The sequence below is a fragment of the Xenopus laevis genome, chromosome 9_10S, assembly GCF_017654675.1.
Source record: "Xenopus laevis strain J_2021 chromosome 9_10S, Xenopus_laevis_v10.1, whole genome shotgun sequence".
Lineage (NCBI taxonomy): Eukaryota > Metazoa > Chordata > Amphibia > Anura > Pipidae > Xenopus > Xenopus laevis.
In genome coordinates, this window is record NC_054388.1 from 18,092,880 (window position 1) to 18,113,656 (window position 20,777).

The 20,777-nt window shown below is 40.5% G+C and overlaps 1 protein-coding gene across 4 annotated transcripts in view; it reads left to right on the forward strand.

The window, feature by feature from the left end:
* The window catches only part of LOC108702681 (ABC-type organic anion transporter ABCA8), a 107,373-nt gene that overhangs the window by 47,526 nt on the left and 39,070 nt on the right, over positions 1 to 20,777 (forward strand). For all 4 annotated transcript variants that reach the window (XM_018238291.2, XM_018238290.2, XM_041578221.1 and 1 more), the window contains 4 exons: positions 14,199 to 14,257; positions 16,547 to 16,657; positions 17,910 to 18,085; positions 19,666 to 19,785. In XM_018238291.2, coding sequence (XP_018093780.1) covers positions 14,199 to 14,257; positions 16,547 to 16,657; positions 17,910 to 18,085; positions 19,666 to 19,785 — 466 coding nt within the window. The remainder of the gene's footprint in view (positions 1 to 14,198; positions 14,258 to 16,546; positions 16,658 to 17,909; positions 18,086 to 19,665; positions 19,786 to 20,777) is intronic.

Here is a 20,777-nt window from a genome sequence, read left to right on the forward strand (position 1 = left end):
GGCAGATGACTGGGAATGGGAACAGGTGGTCAAGGTGGAAGGCGGAGTGGAGGGTGGTTCAGACGGGTCAAGGAGAGCAGAGGTAGAGCAGTAAGATGCTGGACCAGAAGGAGTGTGGCTTTTAGTTTGCCTGTTGCCTTTGAGGTGTTGCTCCCAAAGTGCTTTGTGCTTGCCGCTCATGTGCCTTCGCATAGAAGTTGTACCTATGTGGCTGTTGGGCTTACCAAGGCTCAGTTTCTGACTGCACTCATTGCAAATTACAATGCTTTTGTCAGAGGCACACACATTAAAAAAATCCCACACTGCTGACTTTTTGGAAGTGTGCGATCTGGCGGTAACAGTAGAAGTTGGCGGAGTTTGCGGTATTGGCGGCAATGGCGGGTGCGTTGGCCGGCTGAACACAGGTGCCGATACATGTTGTTGCCCTACTGATCCCTGCGGGCTGTCCTCCCTGCTTCTTCTAAGTCTTATTCTCCTACTGCCTCTCTGACTCTCCGTCTCTCCATCTGAACTACCCTCCTCTTGCTCTCTTCTACTAGGCACCCACAAAACATCAATCTCCTCATCATCATTCTCCTCAGATGCATCAATTTCTTCTGACACATCACAGAAGGAAGCAGCAGCGGGGACCTCCTCCTCATCACTCATTATGTCCATCTCTATCGTGTTCTCTGCCAGAATTAAATCTGGTGTAAGGTCCTCATCTCCTTCATCTTCTTCTGGCAATAATGGTTGCGCATTACTCAGTTCAAGAAACTCATTGGAAAATAACTCCTCTGACCCCAGTGAAGAAGGGGCACCGGTGGTGGAGGAAGTGTTACGTGGGGTGGCCATAGCAGTGGAGGATGAGGAGGATGTTGTGGTAAAGTTAGAAACGGTAGAGGATGGGGTGTGCTGTGTAAGCCAGTCAACTACCTCTTCAGCATTTTGGGAGTTCAGGGTCATTGGCTTTTTAAAACTGGGCAATTTGCTAGGGCCACAGGATTGCATAGCAGCACGGCCCCTAGCACGGCCTCTGCGTGGCGGCCTGCCTTTGCCTGGCATTATTTTTAAAAAAACAACAACAACAACAAAAACTCAGTTGGTTTTTCTGGAAACGATAATACACACAGCTAGATGGCGGGTTGAAGAAAACACTGTGCAAATAATGCCTACAAAGTCAACGTATACACTACTACAGCGGTGGATACGGATTACGTAAAATATATGAATGCTGCTTGAAAAAAAGTAACTCAAGTGGTTTTTCTAGAGACGATAATATTATCAATATTTAGACAAAATGTGAACAAGGTCACACAGCTCGATGGCGGGTTGAAGAAAACACTGTGCAAATAATGCCTACAAGGTCAACGTATACACTACTACAGCGGTGGATACGGATTACGTAAAATATATGAATGCTGCTTGAAAAAAAGTAACTCAAGTGGTTTTTCTAGAGACGATAATATTATCAATATTTAGACAAAATGTGAACAAGGTCACACAGCTCGATGGCGGGTTGAAGAAAACAGTGTGCAAATAATGCCTACAAGGTCAACGTATACACTACTACAGCGGTGGATACGGATTACGTAAAATATATGAATGCTGCTTGAAAAAAAGTAACTCAAGTGGTTTTTCTAGAGACGATAATATTATCAATATTTAGACAAAATGTGAACAAGCTCACACAGCTCGATGGCGGGTTGAAGAAAACAGTGTGCAAATAATGCCTACAAGGTCAACGTATACACTACTACAGCGGTGGATACGGATTACGTAAAATATATGAATGCTGCTTGAAAAAAAGTAACTCAAGTGGTTTTTCTAGAGACGATAATATTATCAATATTTAGACAAAATGTGAACAAGGTCACACAGCTCGATGGCGGGTTGAAGAAAACAGTGTGCAAATAATGCCTACAAGGCCAACGTATACACTACTACAGCGGTGGATACGGATTACGTAAAATATATTATGGCTGCTTGAAAAAAGTGACTCCGGTGTTTTTTCTGGAGACGGTAATATTATGGATATTTAGACAGAATGGGAACAAGGTCACACAGCTCGATGGCGGGTTGAAGAAAACAGTGTGCAAATAATGCCTACAAGGCCAACGTATACACTACTACAGCGGTGGATACGGATTACGTAAAATATATGAATGCTGCTTGAAAAAAGTGACTCCGGTGTTTTTTCTGGAGACGGTAATATTATGGATATTTAGACAGAATGGGAACAAGGTCACACAGCTCGATGGCGGGTTGAAGAAAACAGTGTGCAAATAATGCCTACAGGGCAAATAATGCCTAAAAGGTCAACTTATACACTACTACAGCGGTAGTAAAATAAAAAAAAGTAAAATAAAAAAAAATGAATATTAAAAAAAAAAAATTAAAGTTGGTGCTGCTGAACTACTAGGAGCAGCAGATTAGCACACCAGTCCCACTCCCCAACACTGCTAGACTAATAGCACTGGGCTCTTATAGTAGTAGTAGTAGTAGTAGTAGTAAAACAACAAAAAAATAAATAAAAGCAGTCCTTACAAGGACTACTGTTATTGCAGCAGTCAGCAGATGAGATCAGAAGCAGGACAGCTGCCCACTGCAGCTACATACAGAGCACTGCAGTAGAAGGTAGATTACTAGCCAGCAAAGCTACCTAAGCTAAAATGTCTGTCAAACCCCTGCAGACTTCTGTCCCTCCAATAACAGAGCAGTATCAAAACGATTACTAGCCAGCAAACTTTCAACTGTCCCTGAAATCACTAACAGGCAGCAGCTCTCTCCCTACACTATCTCTTCAGCACACACAGGCAGAGTGAAAAAACGCTGCAGGGCTTCGGTTTTTATAGGGAAGGGGAGTGGTCCAGGGGAGAGCTTCCTGATTGGCTGCCATGTACCTGCTGGTCTGGGGTGAGAGGGCAAAAAAAAGCGCCAACAATGGCGAACCCAAAATGGCGAACGTCGCGCGACGTTCGCGAACTTCCGGCGAGCGCGAACACCCGATGTTCGCGCGAACAAGTTCGCCGGCGAACAGTTCGCGACATCTCTACTAGCAGTATTATCAAGCCAACAGATCTTAGTTTATAAAGCAGATATTTATAGGGCTCTGTATCAAATACTTTGTCAAAATCCAAGTATACCACACATCCACCCTGCAATTCTACTGTCTAAGCTCATACTTTTCATTCATAATATCACTCATTCATAATAAAGCAACTGCATTCTGTGTCATTCATGAAGCTGTGTTGATTACTACTTACAATTCTACTCTTCGGAACACAATCCCGTAACACAATTTTAGATTTGCCCACAACAGATGTAAAATGTACAGGTCTATAACTGCCATGATAGAATTCCATCCCTTTGCCTAAATATTTGCTTATTTTTATATTTAATAAGTACCATAGCTTGTGTCAGCCGCTCACAACTGGTTTTAGCTGAGCCATGTGTACCCAATGTTCCAGTAACTCTGACATGAATGAAAAGAACTATTCATTTTTATTTATTTCCCTGGTAACCAAAATATCTCCATTTTTAATTGAGACCTAAAGGGCAGAATTTTGTGAGATCAAAGTTCACCACTGAAGAACTCACCCACTTTATTTTCATCTCTGTGGGATTTTTAGAAGCATATTTATCAGTGGGTGAAAGTTATAGTTCACCATTTGATAAATACACTTCAAAAAATCCCATAGGAATATGGTGAGCTCTAATCTCACATTTTGATAAGTCTGTGTCTTTTTTTACTGTTGATGTACTTACATGTTAAAGGGATACTGTCATGGGAAAAAAAATTTTTTTCAAAATGAATCAGTTAATAGTGCTGCTCCAGCAGAATTCTGAACTGAAATCCATTTTTCAAAAGAGCAAACAGATTTTTTTATATTCAATTTTGAAATCTGACATGGGGCTAGACATTTTGTCAATTTCCCAGCTGCCCCTGGTCATGTGACTTGTGCCTGCACTTCAGGAGAGAAATGCTTTCTGGCAGGCTGCTGTTTTTCTTTCTCAATGTAACTGAATGTGTCTCAGTGGGACATGGGTTTTACTATTGAGTGCTGTTCTTAGATCTACCAGGGAGCTGTTATCTTGTGTTAGGGAGCTGTTATCTGGTTACCTTCCCATTGTTCTTTTGTTTGGCTGCTGGGGGGGAGAAGGGAGGGGGGTGATATCACTCCAATTTGCAGTACAGCAGTAAAGAGTGATTGAAGTTTATCAGAGCACAAGTCACATGACTTGGGGCAGCTGGGAAATTGACAAAATGTCTAGCCCCATGTCAGATTTCAAAATTGAATATAAAAAAATCAGTTTGCTCTTTTGAGAAATGGATTTCAGTGCAGAACTCTGCTGGAGCAGCACTATTAACTGATTCATTTTGAAAAAAAATTTTTTTCCCATGACAGTATCCCTTTAAATATTTCTAGGTTAGTATATAGTATATTATATCATATATTTTTCCGATTAGTCTTTGCAAGTGAGCTAATCGTTTCCTCTGTTTTTAATTTTTGCCTTATCGATTGCTACTTTACAACACTTGCTGTTGTATTTATAGACCCTAAAAGAAGTTTCCTCCCCCGGGGACTTGTAATTTTAAATACTTTCCTTTTCATTCCTATTAACTTCTGAGATGGGCCACTTAAAGTAGTCCATAATGCTTTTAGACTTAAATACAGTCAAACAAAAAAACGGAAAATCAGGGAAAACATAAACTGGGGGTACGTGAAAAGGTGTAAACTGCAAAAAAAAGACTTAAAATGTGCAAAAACTAAAATGAAGGAGGTTTTTAATAAATATGGGCCAAAATTATTATGTAAAGTGTGGAAAAAACAACTTCAGGAAATTCTCCCACTGAAATTCATTAGAACATGAAGGGACTGTAAAAAATAGTAAGTTAGGTTGACGAAAGACACGTACATCAAGTTCAACCTTTTCACTCTATTTTAATCTGCCTAACTGCTAGTTGATCCAGAGGAAGGCAAAATAAACCCATTGAACTCTCTCCAATCTGCCTCAGAGGTGGAAAAAAATCCTTCCTGACTCCAAAATGGAAATTGGATTAGTCCCTGGATCAACTTGTACTATGAGCTATCTTCCATAACCCTGTATTCCCTCACTTGCTAAAACCCCATCCAACCCCTTCTTAAAGGGTTAAACAAACCCCCTACTACTAAAAATTGCTACCCTTCTCCCCTCCCCAGCCAAGATGTTGACTCCTGTAACTGTCCCTCTGCAAGGAGACTTAAGTAAAGAATTAGGTGCAATTACAGGAGTTAACACCTAGGCTGGGGAGGAGCAGGGAGGGGGGCTATGTAGGGTAGGGGGTAGTGATTATTAATAGCAGGGGGTTTATTTCTCCTTTAAATCTATCTTATGTATCAAACAGCAAATTTTCGTAGTCACGGAGCATCAAGCAGGTTAAAACATCCGTTTATTGAAAAATGATTAAAATATAACAATGGAGCATAGTGAGCCCATCGGCTCCATGGCTTTGACGCGTTTCGTGGACAAACCACTTCCTCAGAAAGCTACATTGTAACCGACAAGAGTAACATTTAAAACAACAGATACCACACCCCTTGTAAAAACATTAACCCCATCATGGTTAAATCCCATGATCGGTTCTCTAACAGAGTTGGAAGTGTGTCTCGCTCAAATATGTTGAATAAACTCGTACATAATGCATATCATATGTCAAAAAAATAATAAATAAAATAAATTATATGTTTCAACTTCAAGTTACATGCTTTCATGGCTAACAAGATGGAGTATAAATATACATTTATATCATAATATAATATATGGTCTAATAGATACTTGCAGTGGAGGTTACCAAAGAAAATTATTGTAAGGCAAAATTTAATAAAGTGTTATATCGAAAATTAATGAAAAATTAATAAAAAGTTAATACAAAAGCAAAAACAAAAACAAAAAGCAAAAAACAACAGAAAGAAAAAGCAAGAAAAATATCCGATCCATCGGACATAATTGGCCTCATTTCAATAATAACAAGTGAGTTCCCAGTCTTAAGACCTCCACTCGTATTAATGGTCTTTAATTCGAAAATCCAATAAGCCTCTAGCCTTAATAAGGCTTCGTTCCTATCACCTCCTCTAACATTAATTTTGGGGGTGTCAATAACTTGAAATGTGAAATACGATACCCCATCATGTCTCTCTATGGCATGTCTAGAGATCGCTGATTTTTTATCTCCTCTATTGACGGCTGATATATGTTCCAAAATTCTAACCCCAGCCCTACGTGTGGTTTTACCCACATATTGTGCACCACATGCACAAGTTGCCAGGTAGACAATGCCTTTAGTACAACAATTGAAATGACGTTTAATAGAATATTCCTTTTTGGTGATACTACTACAAAAACTCTTTGAAACATTAAGTACCAAACACGATTTACATCTTTTTCGACCACATTTATAGTTTCCTTTATGTCTTAACCAAGCCGAATCAGTATATTGACTATTAGATCTATAAAGGCTAGGGGATAGGATAGAGCCCAGTGATTTTCCTTTCCTGAAAACAAACGAGGGGGACTGATCTAGAATGTCCTTCAAAACGGGATCCTGTAGCAGAACATTCCAATGCCGTCTTACACTCCGCTGTACACAATGCGCCTCTTTACTATGAACCATGGAGAAACGTATACCTGAATCTTGTGCAGCACCAATCCCATGTGGATGGATATTGGGGTTGCTCCGCTGTCGGGAATGTTTCAATAAATCTGTTCTATTTTTTGAGACAGCCTGTTCATAGGCCTCTCTAATTACATCATTATCGTAACCACGTTCCAAAAATCTGTCCCAAAGCTCCATCGCTCTCTCGTGGAAAGCCTCCCACGTGGAGCATATTCGGCGGAGCCTAAGGAACTGACCCACGGGTATGCCCCGTAGGCAGGACCTCGGGTGACTACTCTGTGCATGCAATAACGTGTTACGTGTGATGGGCTTGCGGAACAGGTTTTTCCCAATTTTATGATTAGAAGCTATGAACCTAATATCTAAAAACGGGATACTGTTAATATGAGTTTCATATGTAAATTGTATCTCTCTGGTTATCGAATTGCAATACTTGATAAACAATGACAGAGACAGCTCGTCTCCGTCCCATATACCTATACAATCGTCGATATATCTATAAAAATGCACTATGTGATGACGGAAGGGGTTCATGTCTCCAAAAACGTGGTGCCGCTCCCACCAACCCATGTATAGATTGGCGTATGTGGGGGCAAACGAGGCACCCATCGCGGCACCACGTTTTTGAAGATAAAAAACCCCGTCAAAATAGAAGTAATTGGTATGCAGTAAGAAATCTATAGATTTTAGTATGAACCCATTCTGTGTGGCTGGAAACCTCTTTTCTTTCGTTAACCAATACAAGATGGCTTGAAGGCCCGCTTGATGCTCAATAGACGAGTAAAGGGCTGTTACATCCATACTGAACCATCTGTATATATCTTTCCAGTATACTTTTTCCAAAATGTTAATACAAATAGTTGTATCTCTCAGAAAGGTAGGAAGTTTCTCCACAATGGGCATCAGCAGTCTATCGATGTATTTAGAAAGTTTTTCATTTAAAGAGCCTATGCTGGCCACAATTGGTCTGCCCTTAACATCTATTAGGGATTTGTGCACTTTTGGGAGAACGTGAAAAATGGGAATCACGGGATGGAAACAAGTAAGGAAATCAAATTCAGACTGATTCAAAACTCCATCCTCACGGCCATCATCCAAGAGTGCATGCAACATTGTTTTAAATCTCTCAGTTGGATCATATTGTAATTTGACATAGGTATTACCATCACCTAGCTGTCTATTAATCTCTTGAACGTAAGTTGCAGTATCCATGACAACCACGGCCCCCCCTTTATCAGCGTTCTTGATAATGATATCTTTATTGGAGCGGAGGGCAGTGAGTGCCATGGATTCACCTTTAGTTAAATTCTTGTTCCTAGTGGTAGTTTTTGGGCCCTCTATCTGTATATCCTGAACCGATAATCCCTCTATGTCTCTCTGTACCAATTTGTGAAAGAGTTCAATATAGTGGCTCTTCGATTGAATTGGGTAATAGATAGATTTTTTCTTAAAGTCTGTATGTCTGACTTTGTACCTTGGCTCCATTGACGCCTCAGCCCCTTCCTGTAAATCCTGTAAATTAAATAAAGCACATACATCACCAAAATCAAAATTTAGACCCTGTAAGGAAGAGGAAGCATTATTAGTAACCACCGTCTCTAGATCTGAGGCCTCGGATACTGAGGAAGAAAGGGGGTTACTAGCAATAAATGTCCCGACATCAGGCACTTCTAACGATGAATTAACGTCCTCGATTATCCCCAGAGACGGGGTTGTCGATGGAATTGCAAAGTGTCTCTTCAAAGTGAGTAGTCGGATAAATTTGTTCAAGTCCAAAACAGTGGAAAAAATGTCAATTTGATTATCCAATACATAATTTAAAGGAGAAGGAAAGGTTAAAACTAAGTAAGCCTTATCAGAAAGGTCCATCTAAATATACCAGTAAACCCTCAAAGTAATGCTGCTCTGAGTCCCCTGTCAAAAGAAAAACTGCATTTCTTTCCTTCTATTGTGTACTAATGGGCTTCTGTATCAGACTTCCTGCCTTCAGTTTAAACCTCATTGCCCTGGGCAAGAGCATGCTCAGTTTGCTCCTCTTCCCGACCCCCCTCCCTTTTCTACTGTAATCTGAGCCCAGAGCAGGGAGAGACTCAGGCAGGAAGTGATGTCACACCACGTTAATACTGCAGCTCCTATCCTAAACAAACAGAGAGTTTCTAGAGCTTTTTACTCAGGTATGGTAAAGCATTCTACAGAATAAATATAGCATTCTAGCTTGCACTATTGCAGCTAATCTATTGGCAATAAAATGCCTCCGTAGCTTTCCTTCTCCTTTAAGCCACGGGAAAGTAATGTCAATTCATTCTGTGTAAGGACATGCTTTGACAAATTGATTAATTTTTCATTAATTTTCGATATAACACTTTATTAAATTTTGCCTTACAATAATTTTCTTTGGTAACCTCCACTGCAAGTATCTATTAGACCATATATTATATTATGATATAAATGTATATTTATACTCCATCTTGTTAGCCATGAAAGCATGTAACTTGAAGTTGAAACATATAATTTATTTTATTTATTATTTTTTTGACATATGATATGCATTATGTACGAGTTTATTCAACATATTTGAGCGAGACACACTTCCAACTCTGTTAGAGAACCGATCATGGGATTTAACCATGATGGGGTTAATGTTTTTACAAGGGGTGTGGTATCTGTTGTTTTAAATGTTACTCTTGTCGGTTACAATGTAGCTTTCTGAGGAAGTGGTTTGTCCACGAAACGCGTCAAAACCATGGAGCCGATGGGCTCACTATGCTTCATTGCTATATTTTAATCATTTTTCAATAAACGGATGTTTTAACCTGCTTGATGCTCCGTGACTACGAAAATTTGCTGTTTGAAACAACGCTTCGGGGGCGTACTTCCACGTGTAGCACAGCTGAAATACATCGTGGGCCGGTGAGTGCTCCCAACTCTCCTTTGTTATCTTATGTATCAGCCTGTACAACTGATTCAGGGAGAGAATTCCACATCTTCACAGCTCTCACTGTAAAAAACCCCTTCCCAATATTTAGGTGGAACCTCCTTTCTTCTAATCGGAATGGGTGACCTTGTGTCAGCTGGAAAGACCTACTGGTAAATAAAGCATTAGAGAGATTATTATATGATCCCCTTATATATTTATGCATTCCGGCATTTATTTTCCTCAAAATTAGAGTATTTGCTGAACCCACATACGTTTTTTTTTTAAAAACATTTACTGACTAGTGATCGGGGAATTTGGGGCGATTCGCTTCGTCGTACAATTTGTGAAACGGTGAATTTCCACGCCAGTTTCGCAAATTTATTCGCCGGTGGCGAATCGCAGGAATTTGCACCTGCCGAATAAATTCGCCCATCACTATTACTGATATAATATTTTCTTCACTGTTACAAAGACTAGTATTTGTACATTTCTAATTGAAATTGTTCGAGCTCGCTAGATCCAGTGTAACATCATTCCTGGTTTGTGACATGAAGTTATCAGGCAACACATTTATAAACTTCCTACCTGTGTCTAGCCGTGTCCTTTAAGTACATATACTGTACAACGGCATTACGTGCCAACCTGCAGCTATTGGGGTAAAGTTTTTGGTGCAAAAACCAGGCCAGGTTTGTACAACTGTTATCAAAGATAAAAACAGCATGAATCATAGTTATTTGTAACTGAGTAATCTTTAGCATTATTAAACCTCCCCAGTGAAAGGTTCCGGTTTAAGTGAAATCTTAAAGGGATACTGTCATGGGGAAAAAATTTTTTTCCAAAATGAATCAGTTAATAGTGCTGCTCCAGCAGAATTCTGCACTGAAATCCGTTTCTCAAAAGAGCAAACCGATTTTATTATATTCAATTTTGAAATCTGACATGGGGCTAGACATTTTGTCAATTTCCCAGCTGCCCCAAGTCATGTGACTTGTGCTCTGATAAACTTCAATCACTCTTTACTGCTGTACTGCAAGTTGGAGTGATATAACCCCCCTCCCTTTCCCCCCCCCCAGCAGCCAAACAAAAGAACAATGGGAAGGTAACCAGATAACAGCTCCCTAACACAAGATAACAGCTGCCTGGTAGATCTAAGAACAACACTCAATAGTAAAAACCCATGTCTCACTGAGACACATTCAGTTACATTGAGAAGGAAAAACAGCAGCCTGCCAGAAAGCATTTCTCTCCTAAAGTGCAGGCACAAGTCACATGACCAGGGGCAGCTGGGAAACTGACAATATGTCTAGCCCCATGTCAGATTTCAAAATTGAATATAAAAAAATCTTTTTGCTCTTTTGAGAAATGGATTTCAGTGCAGAATTCTGCTGGAGCAGCACTATTAACTGATGCGTTTTGAAAAAAACACGTTTTCCGATGACAGGATCCCTTTAAATGCAAGTAACTGGCTGGAACATTTCTTCATTCTTTTAGAGTGTTCCAACTAATTGGTTGGAATGTATTAAATCATTCAGAATGTTCCCTGAATGTTTCTATTATGTAGCAGGGCAGAGACCTTAAGCACACAACACAATGAGTGTACAGATACAAATGATGTATTTGCTGGAATTCTTTAAATAAGTAATTTTCTACAAGTTCCTAAATTCTATTCTAACAACTAAGTGTTATTATGAGGCTCAATTTTTATACATTTTCTCGACAGCTGAAAATAGCATCAACTATTCATGTGTTTTGGTAACTGGCCATCTGGAGAAAAGTGCCTGAATTTCTAAATAGTTCTATGGGAAAAGGCACTGGAGTTATGTCCTGTCTACTCACAAAACTGGGAGTAACTAAGGATAAGCAACTGAGAATCTTTTCTACTTATAGTTTGGCTCAAGCAATCAATTTCTAAACCATCACAATGACTGTTATTGTGCATTAACATTCAAAAATGACGAATAATTCAATGCCATTAATCTCCTAGAGTTCTGTTGTTTTTTTTTATTCTGTGAGGAGTCTCTCTGCTGTAGAATTTTGACATTTTGATTAACTTGTATTCACAAATGTCTTTGCACACAGTCTCACAGCTATTATTATTATTATTATTAACACATAATCCCAACAGGGTTAAATTTGCCTACAAAGTGAAGTACCCACTACACATTTTGTATATTTAGATAATAAAATAAACTTAAAGGGGATCTATGTTTAAAATCTATAATCTTTCCTAGGCTTTGGGGGATGATTATAATGCTATTTGTAATTGCAATGCATTTTTTTACCGCTTTGATGCTCTAATAGCCTGTTAATGTATTCCCCCCACAATCCGCTCAGTTCACTTGTACACTGACCTGCCCACCCACCAATAAAAAAACAGTAGGTGTTCTCCAGCGCAATCTCCTTGCACTCACTGGAATGCTAGGACTAGTGATGGGCGAATTTGCGCTTCGATTCGCCGAAAAATGTGAGAATTTCGCGCAAAATTCGCGAAACCGTGAAAAATTGCTTTTGACACCGGTGCCTGTTTTTGATGATTTTTTTCGGGCGAATTTTCACAGGCGTTTTGCGAATTCGCGCCTGGCGAATAAATTCGCCCATCACTAGCTAGGACGTGCATACATAGGGCTGGTAGCGAGGGGTACGCACACATTGACCTGGCATCTTTAAAAATAACCGCCTACTGTTTTTTTTATTGGTGGGTGGACGGGTCAGGCAAAAGAGAGCAGAAGCCACTGGCCGTGTAGGTTTTCTGTATAAGTGAACTGAGCGGATTGTGGGAGAATACATTGAGAGGCAAGGTAATGGCTATTAGAGCAACAAAACAGTTTAAAAAATGCATTGCAATCAGCGCCTTTATGCCGCCTGAGGCGGCCTTCCATTGCCGCCCCGACCCCTCCTCATGGCGCTCACATTTTCTGCGCAGGAGGGGGTCGGGGCGCTGCACGACGCTAGTGCAGAGAGCGCAATTGCGCTCTCTGCACTAGAAGAGCCGAATTTCCGGGTTGAAAACCGGAAATTCGGCTCTTAGTTACCAGGAGCGGCATTTTTGCCGCCCCTGGTAACCAGGGGGGCGCTGCCGCCTGAGGCGAGTGTCTCAACTCGCCTCATTGGTGGAGCGCCCCTGATTGCAATTACAAATAGCATTATATTTATTCCCCAAAGCCTAGGAAAGATTATAGATGCTGACCATAGACACACTGGACGATTTGTCGCCAACGTTTTTAAAAAGCAAATCGCGGCGACATATCGCTCGTTTTGTCTCTGAACATAAACAAATGAAAGACGCCAGCTCCTGTGCCCACAGCGCGTTTGTGAATCGCCTGTAGCTCCAAAACGCACTGAGACCCTTTTCCGAGCGATTTATCAGAAATAGCATGTACTTAGAAAATCACTGAAATCTCCTAGACACGCACACACATACAGATAAGTAGCAGCAATTGTTTTCAAATTACAATGCGAACGCAATGACGCAAGAACGCAAGCACGTAAAGACGCCAGGTTACAGCGGGAAGCACAAACCGTTTCCGGTTTGGGTGGAGCACGTACTGCACATAGTAATGGGATACAAATCGCTCTGTGCCAATAGTCGCTGTGAATCGTCTGTTCAAAAAAGACGATCGTCTTGTTGCCGTGATTTACTTTTTTAAAACGTTGGCGACAAATCGTCCAGTGTGTCCTTACCCTAAGACACCAATTAGTCATTGCATCCTGCTTCTTTATCTGCTCATATTTCTGTGAGTGTACTTAAAGGCATACAGTCATGGGAAAACATGTTTTTTTTCCAAATGCATCAGTGTTGCTCCAGCAGACTTCTGCACTTTTCAAAAGAAAAGTGGGGCTAGACATATTGTCTGTTTCCCAGGTGCCCCCAGTCATGTGACTTGTGCTCTGCTAAACTTCAGTCACTCTTTACTGGTGCAAGTAGGAATTATATCACCCCCTTCCCTTCTCCCTCCCAGCAGTCCATCAGCAGAACAATGAGAAGGTAACCAGATAGCAGCTCCCTGGTAGATATAAGAATACAGTAGGTCCCGCTACAACTCCTTCCGTTACATTGAGAACGAGAAACAATATCAGAGATGGCAGCTACACACCAATATTACACTACAGGCTACAATAATGCAATTTTTTGGACATATTTAAAAGAACAAGTTGACCACAGCCCCTCAGAATGTCTTTGCTGGTACAATAGATTCTGTATATAAAATACTCTACAGCATTTCTAGTACATTAGTGTACATTTTCTTAATTATTTTTTGTGGGTTCACTTGCCGATATTCTAGAGCACTGCAAATCTGTTCTTGTGTAGCTCCTTCAGTCTCAACAAAACAAACAAAAAACTTGCCTGCCTATATTTACTTACCAGCCCAGAGGTCTAGTAGCCCTATGACCCTTACCTTCAAAGTTGTCCATAACAGCTCCCTATCTTCTGGTGACCATCCGATGATCTTAGACCAGTGTTTAGTCTTCTCTAGGCTAAGCATAGGGGGTTTTCAAACATTTTCAAAACATTTGCAGAAGGTGAATATGAGAATGTTAAGCTACTGGGGGCATCTTTGGAGAAAATCTAAAAAGAGCGGTGGTGGCACCAGCCCCAAGGAAGAATACATTGTCTAGTGCTCAAAAGACATTTCTTTCTTCTAGAATCCATGGAGTTAAGAAAACCTACTCTGACAAAGACAAGAAAACTGAGGCTTTAAGAGGTAAGATTTATCTTACCTCTTATTAAGAAAAATGCATTGTTTAAAGATCTGAACTACACTGCTACACTACCTGTAGCAGTGTAATATAAAGCAATCATAAGTAAACCAAATAACTGCCACTCGTTAAAACAACTGTAAATTATACTGGAAATATGTGAAAAAAAACAGAGGTTGTAGCTCTTATCAAGAGCTTCTCCACAAACATAGTACTGTATATTGTAGGAAAATATATTTCCCTGGATGTACTCCATATCAGCACTCACAGTGAAATCTCCACCCCCATGCTCCCAGGGCTGGATTTACATAGTGGGCACCCCTATGGGGTTTGGTGCACTGGAAATTTAAAAAACTATTGTTTTCTTAGTGTTTCTTAACCAATGTGGGTGTGGTTGGGCATCATGCCGTCCCCTAAAGTTCTGCCGCCCTAGACCCGGGCCTTGCTGGCCTTTCCACAAATTCGGGCCTGCATGCTCCATCAGGACCTCTCTAGAGCTTTAAAAAGCACTTTTTTAAACTTGGGAAATCATTAGGTGGCTGAAAATGAATAGAGATTAGGGTGTTTTGGTCTATGAGGTCTTTTCCCAAGAACATTACCTCATACCCTGGGATCTTCAGCGCTGTTCTGCTGGAAAAGAAGACAATGATGTATCCTGTGAGTGTTTAAGAGGCCAATATAAACACACGTAGGCCTTGTGAATTCCTGACAGGGCCCCAAGGGTTTATTTGCCTACAGTATGTTCTCAGTGAGGTAATTTTTCTGTTGCATTGTGGGGGTTTCAGTTGCTCTGCTTTGATGTGAGCAGATTTGGTTCTGTTCCTAATAGACGGTTTACGTTTGTATGGTATTCCTTCACTTCTAGTTCTTTTGCATTATTCTTCTTCTTTTGCATCTAGGGACCTAGTTCTCTGCTAACAGGTATCTTCCACTTGTAATGCATTTTACTCCTAGGAGGTGTTCATGCTACATCTGTTATTTTGTATGCCTCTGTATTGTTTATATTAAATTCTGGGAGTTGGTTTCGATGATCAGTCAGGTACTATCCATAACTCCCCATAGGGATGTGAGATGGTCAGGTTGGGGTCATTCTCAGTGTGAGTTCATTTATGATGGACTGGATAGGATTGTATCCTAGCAGGATTTTGTTTGTTACTCTCTTTCTCTAGGGTGGGGTTGAGATCAGCAAGTCCTATAAGAAGTCTCCTGCAAATTACTAGGTTCTGCACTTGAGCTGGTAGTATGACAATAAATAGTTGCTGGACGTCACAACAGTAAGTTATTGCAGTATTATCTAGGTTTCTTCTTATTTTCTAGGTTTCCCTGCCAACTGGACATTACGTTTGCTATATCCCAGCAAGTGCTCATATGGAGCTTGTCCAGGGAAAAGGTAAAATTGTATTATACCGTGATTTACCTTTCCTGGATGTACTCCATATCAGTACGTTCCCATCCCTTCTATAATGGTTGTTACAAAAACACCATAGAGTTCCTTCTGATAGGGCATGAGGACAGGAATATCCCAGTGAGTGCTAATATGGAGTATGTCCATTAAAGGAAAATCACTGTACAATTTTCCCTTAAAGGAGAAACAAACCCTTAATAAAAAAAAAACCTACCCCCCTATTCTACATAGACGCCTTCCTCGACCCCCCCCAGCCTAGCTGCCCCACCAGGCAAATGCCCCTAGCCATGCAGATTCTGTCCAGCGGAGTTCTCAGGCGCATTCTTCAGCCACTTCAGTAATCTTTGGAATGAGACAGGCACTTCTGCAATTTTCGTGAGTTTTGGCGTTTGCGCACTTGTAGCAGAAAATTGCTACAACTGCACATGCGTCGCTTCGCCGATCTCATTCTGAAGATTACTGAAGAAAAGAAGATGGGTCCGTGAACTCTGCTGGAGAGAATCTGCACGGAGGGGTAAGTAAATAGTTAGGGGTATTTGCCCGGGGGCAGCTAGGCTATATGAGGAAATGGGGTCTATATAGGCTAGGGTTTTTTTTATTAAGGGTTTGTTTCTCCTTAAATGCTTATGTAGCAACCATGCTACATCAACCGTATTTAAAATAAAGAAGACCAAGTCTAAAAAGCATTTTATATGGCTGGAAATGTTATCATTTCTCCACAACTGATTCACAGTGATAATTGTGGACTGGTCTAGTTTGGCAGGTCCCTTCTTGTTGTCCTTAATTAACACTGTTTAGGGGTCACTGGTGTCCATGTATGTTTATTTACAATGTGAACCTCATACTATATTAATTTGGCTTTCCTAAGATTTCCTGGTGTTGTTTCTAGGTCTACATCTAAATATCTATGAAGGGCAGATTACAGCCCTGCTTGGCCATAGTGGAGCTGGCAAAACAACGTTACTAAATATCCTTAGTGGGATGTGTCCGACTTCTGGTGGTAAGTCTTCTTTCTTCAGGTCTCATTCTTACTAAATGCTGTGCGGTGATTTTCATTCAGTTCTGTAGGGCTGTTTCTTTTTGTCAAGAAACCTGTTTTGCCATAAAACAAAACAAAAGTTGTATAGCTTTATTTTGTAACCTTACTAAGACAATGTTTTTGGTTGCACACCAAAAACACTACTAGCACTTACTAAGTCTACCATTCAGCTACAGTTGCGGAATGACTGTTCCAGTAGGACTTCTGTTGAATAAACCCACCATTCATTTACCTACTGTAAAGCTGGCCATACATGGACCAATAAAAGCTGCCGACAGACGAGTCAGCAGCTTTTTGATCCGTGTATGGGACTCTCTGAAGGGCTTCCTTGATCAAATCTGGCTGAGAGTCGGGCAGATGTTGATCAGGAAGGGTTAAATATCCCAACAGATTGTGGCCGCATCTGTTTGTTGATGCGGTCCCGCGATCAGCCCAATATCGCCCACTTCAAGGTGGGTATATCGGGGAGAGATACGCTCGTTTGGCGACATCACCAAACAAGCAAATCTCTCAGTGTATGGCCACCAAAAGGCCTTTTGTCTCCATTGACCTTGTCAGGCTGCATTGGGTTATCTGAGCAGTTAAATCAGTTGGATTATATTGTGGTTTGCAGATATTTATGCTAGCAATATTGGCATACCTCCCAACATTTTGGACATAAAAAGAGGGACAAAAACATTTTTTGACCACACTCCTTTTTGAGGCCTTATTACCATGTTCATTTTACAAAATTTTGCAGTTTATAAAAGTTTGAACATACTTCTGTGGTTTTTTTTCAGTTATTACAGTTTTGCTAATGAAGGCGAATTGCCCTTTAAGCTGTGAGTCTAACTTTTCTAAGGGACCTGTTATGTTATATTGTGACAATTACTTATTTGCTTATCTAGATTTCTTATCTATATTCATTTGAATTGTTACTAATGTATCTAATCTTCTGTTGTGGCTGTTCTGGGCTCTCTGCCAAAAGCCAATTAAGTTAGAAACTTTTTTTTTTTTTTTTTTTTTTCTGGCTGTTCGGTGCAGAAAAAAACAGGACTTTCCAGTACAAATGAGGGACTGCAGGTTGAGCTGTCAAAAGTTTATTAGTGTGAATGAGGCCTAACGGCTATTAAGAGATATCTCTACTAGAACTGTTGTTCTAGGGCATGGATTGCAGCCATGTGTATGGGCACCACCAGTCATTTCTCACCTTCTATATATTACTGTTTTATAGGATCTGCAACTATCTACAGTTATAAACTCTCTAGCATGATGCACTTGGAAGAGATAAAGAAAAGGGTTGGATTTTGCCCACAGGCTGACATTAAGTTTGATCCTTTAACTGTGAAGGAAAATTTAACCGTGTTTGCAATGATCAAAGGAATCCCATCAAAGCAAGTAGCACATGAGGTATGAAATGGTAATGTAATGCTTCTTCTTTGCTTTTTATACAGTATATGTAACATTCCAGCTGGTAGATTTGAGACATATCATTTGTGATGACTAAACTGACTTAAAGAGGTTGTTCACCTTCTAAACACCTTTTCAGTTCAATTGTTTTCAGATTGTTCCCCAGAAATAGACTTTTTTTCCAAATGCTTTCCATTTTTTTTTTTACCGTTTTTCCAAAATCTAAATTTAATGTTCCTGTCTCTGGTGTCTGGCAGCTCAGTAATTTAGGTGCAGATTCTGAACTGCTACAATTTTGCAACATTTAGGGGCAGATTGAGGGTAGAAGGGTGCGGGTATATAAGCGTGTCGTGGGTCGGGCTGCGGATAGGGTACTTGCGGGTCGGGTAGCAGGTCCAAGCGGGTAAGAATGCAGGTTGTGGGTCCCGGTTGCGGATTGCAGGTTGCGGGTACGGGTCAAGTAAGGGTACCAAAAAATGGACCCGCGCAGGACTCCAGTTCCAGTTAATGTTTTTTTGTACAGTGTTAGCCGGTTGAAAAAGTTATAGGGTAGAACTTTTGATATAAAGCATAACAAAAGTGGTATAAAGGTGATACCTTTATTGGATAACTTTCAGAACTTTGCAGTGAACAATCTGAAACCAACTGAACTAAAAAAAAGTGTTGGAAGGTAAACAACCCCTTTCAGTTTTAAGTTGAACTTCTACTACTACACTAATACTACTGTGATGGTCTTGCTAGTTAAAAATACATTTTTATGAACACATATCCCTGAGTAATTATTGGAATATATAATTTAAGTTCCTTTTACAGTCATAGGCTGTCTTCAACAGTCTGCACCAGTGTTAGTTCCACTATGCAAAGCTGAAAATCAAAGACAAAGAGGTTGTGATAAGTTATATTATTTCAAAATAATTTCACTGGCATTTTATATAATCTGGTGGTTCTGGGATCGTGGTAATGTATAGAAACTATATCATATTCATTGTGGCCTAGGTCATATTCACCACCTAAAACTGAAAGGTCTGGTAGACATCCTTTGATGGTTAGGTGTCACTGTGCAGCATGCAGTAATGTTCTTTGGTTATTATAACTTGTCCTAAGGTCTTCCCTGCCTCCCCTCAACAATAAATATTTGTGGACCTCCAAATGTCACATACATGATCATCAATCCTCCTCCTCAATGCATATACATTTTATGGTATGGGCTTAGGAGGGAGGGGGTATCAGGGGGATTTTGGACTCTTATCAGGCCTCTTGTCCAAGGCTCCCCTGTATGGTCTGCTCATGTTTTGTTGTGTCCATGATGATACAGCATGACCCCGTTTGTGCTGTGTAGCACTGGGTGTTTTGGTAGCCTTGCAACATCCCCAAAATGAAGACCATTAAAATCAGGGTAGCCCATTTGGAATCTTTTACAGCTGCATTTCTTAAACCTTTTTAAGGAACACTTTTCCCTTATTAGAGATAGTTTATAATATTCGACAACACAATTGTATGGTTTCTATAAGACATAGAACCAGACTGGTGGGGATTTTTTTCTAGTTTATGTGTCTAGTATATAATGTCTTCTTTTAAAGGTCCGAAAAGTTCTGTCCGACCTGCAGATGAATGATATCGAAAACACAGAGGCTAATAAATTAAGTGGTGGACAAAGAAGAAAACTAACTTTTGGAATTGCTATTTTAGGAGATCCGCAGGTAATAAGGGGCATGAAAAAAATTTGAGTGCAATGAAGACTTGTGCTGAGCATACTGTTTGTCTAATGTTTGAATCACAAAAATGTATGTTTTTTGTTATTTCTTGCGGTAAATACGGCAAGCAGGAAAATTGGAGCTACTCCTTGTTTCATATTTGTAAAGTAGATAATTCGATTACCAGTATTGCTTCCCAGGAGAACATATCACCTTCACTTACACAACCCAAAGGCAGGACCAGAACTAGGGGGACAACAGGGGAGGTACATGCCTGGCACCCCCCAAGCTGGCCTAATGGCCAGCTTGGGGGGTGCCAGGCATGTACCTCCCCTGTTGCCTACCCCATGTCCAGCGAGTGTACCTGTATTTATTTGCGCATATGAGCTCAAATGTGCTCAGACATGCACAAGGAGGGGGAGCAGGTCGGCCAGCCGGGTTGCTTAGAGTGCCCGGCCCTGCCCAAAGGTAATTGTTTACACCACTGGTGTCCCTTACTTCAGTTATGTTCTACATACTTCTCTTATGTTTTACACAAGTGTTTGGGTATCTGTAAGGATGTTGCTCTCCGACCCCATGGATGTTGCTCCCCGTGGCCTAAAATCAGGTGCTTAGTTTTTAATTACTGGCTTGTAGGCAAGTTTTGGTTGCATAAAAAACAGGTGTACTGCCAAAATGAGCCTCCTGTAGGCTCCTCCTGTAGGCTGCCAGTCCATATAGAGGCTACCAAATGGCCAATCACAGCCCTTATTCAGCACCCCAGGAACATTTTTCATGCTTGTGTTGCTCCCCAATTCCTTTTAAATCTGAATGTTGCTCACAGGTAAAAAAAGGTTGGGGACCCCTGCACTATACAATATGCTATTACTGTTTGTTTTTTGTCCTGAGACTTTGCACTCTGCAGAGGTATTGTACTATATAAAGTCTACTTAGATTCCATAATGGCTTCTGATACAGAGAATGTATTAAAACATAAGTCTCATTGAAACAGTGATGCT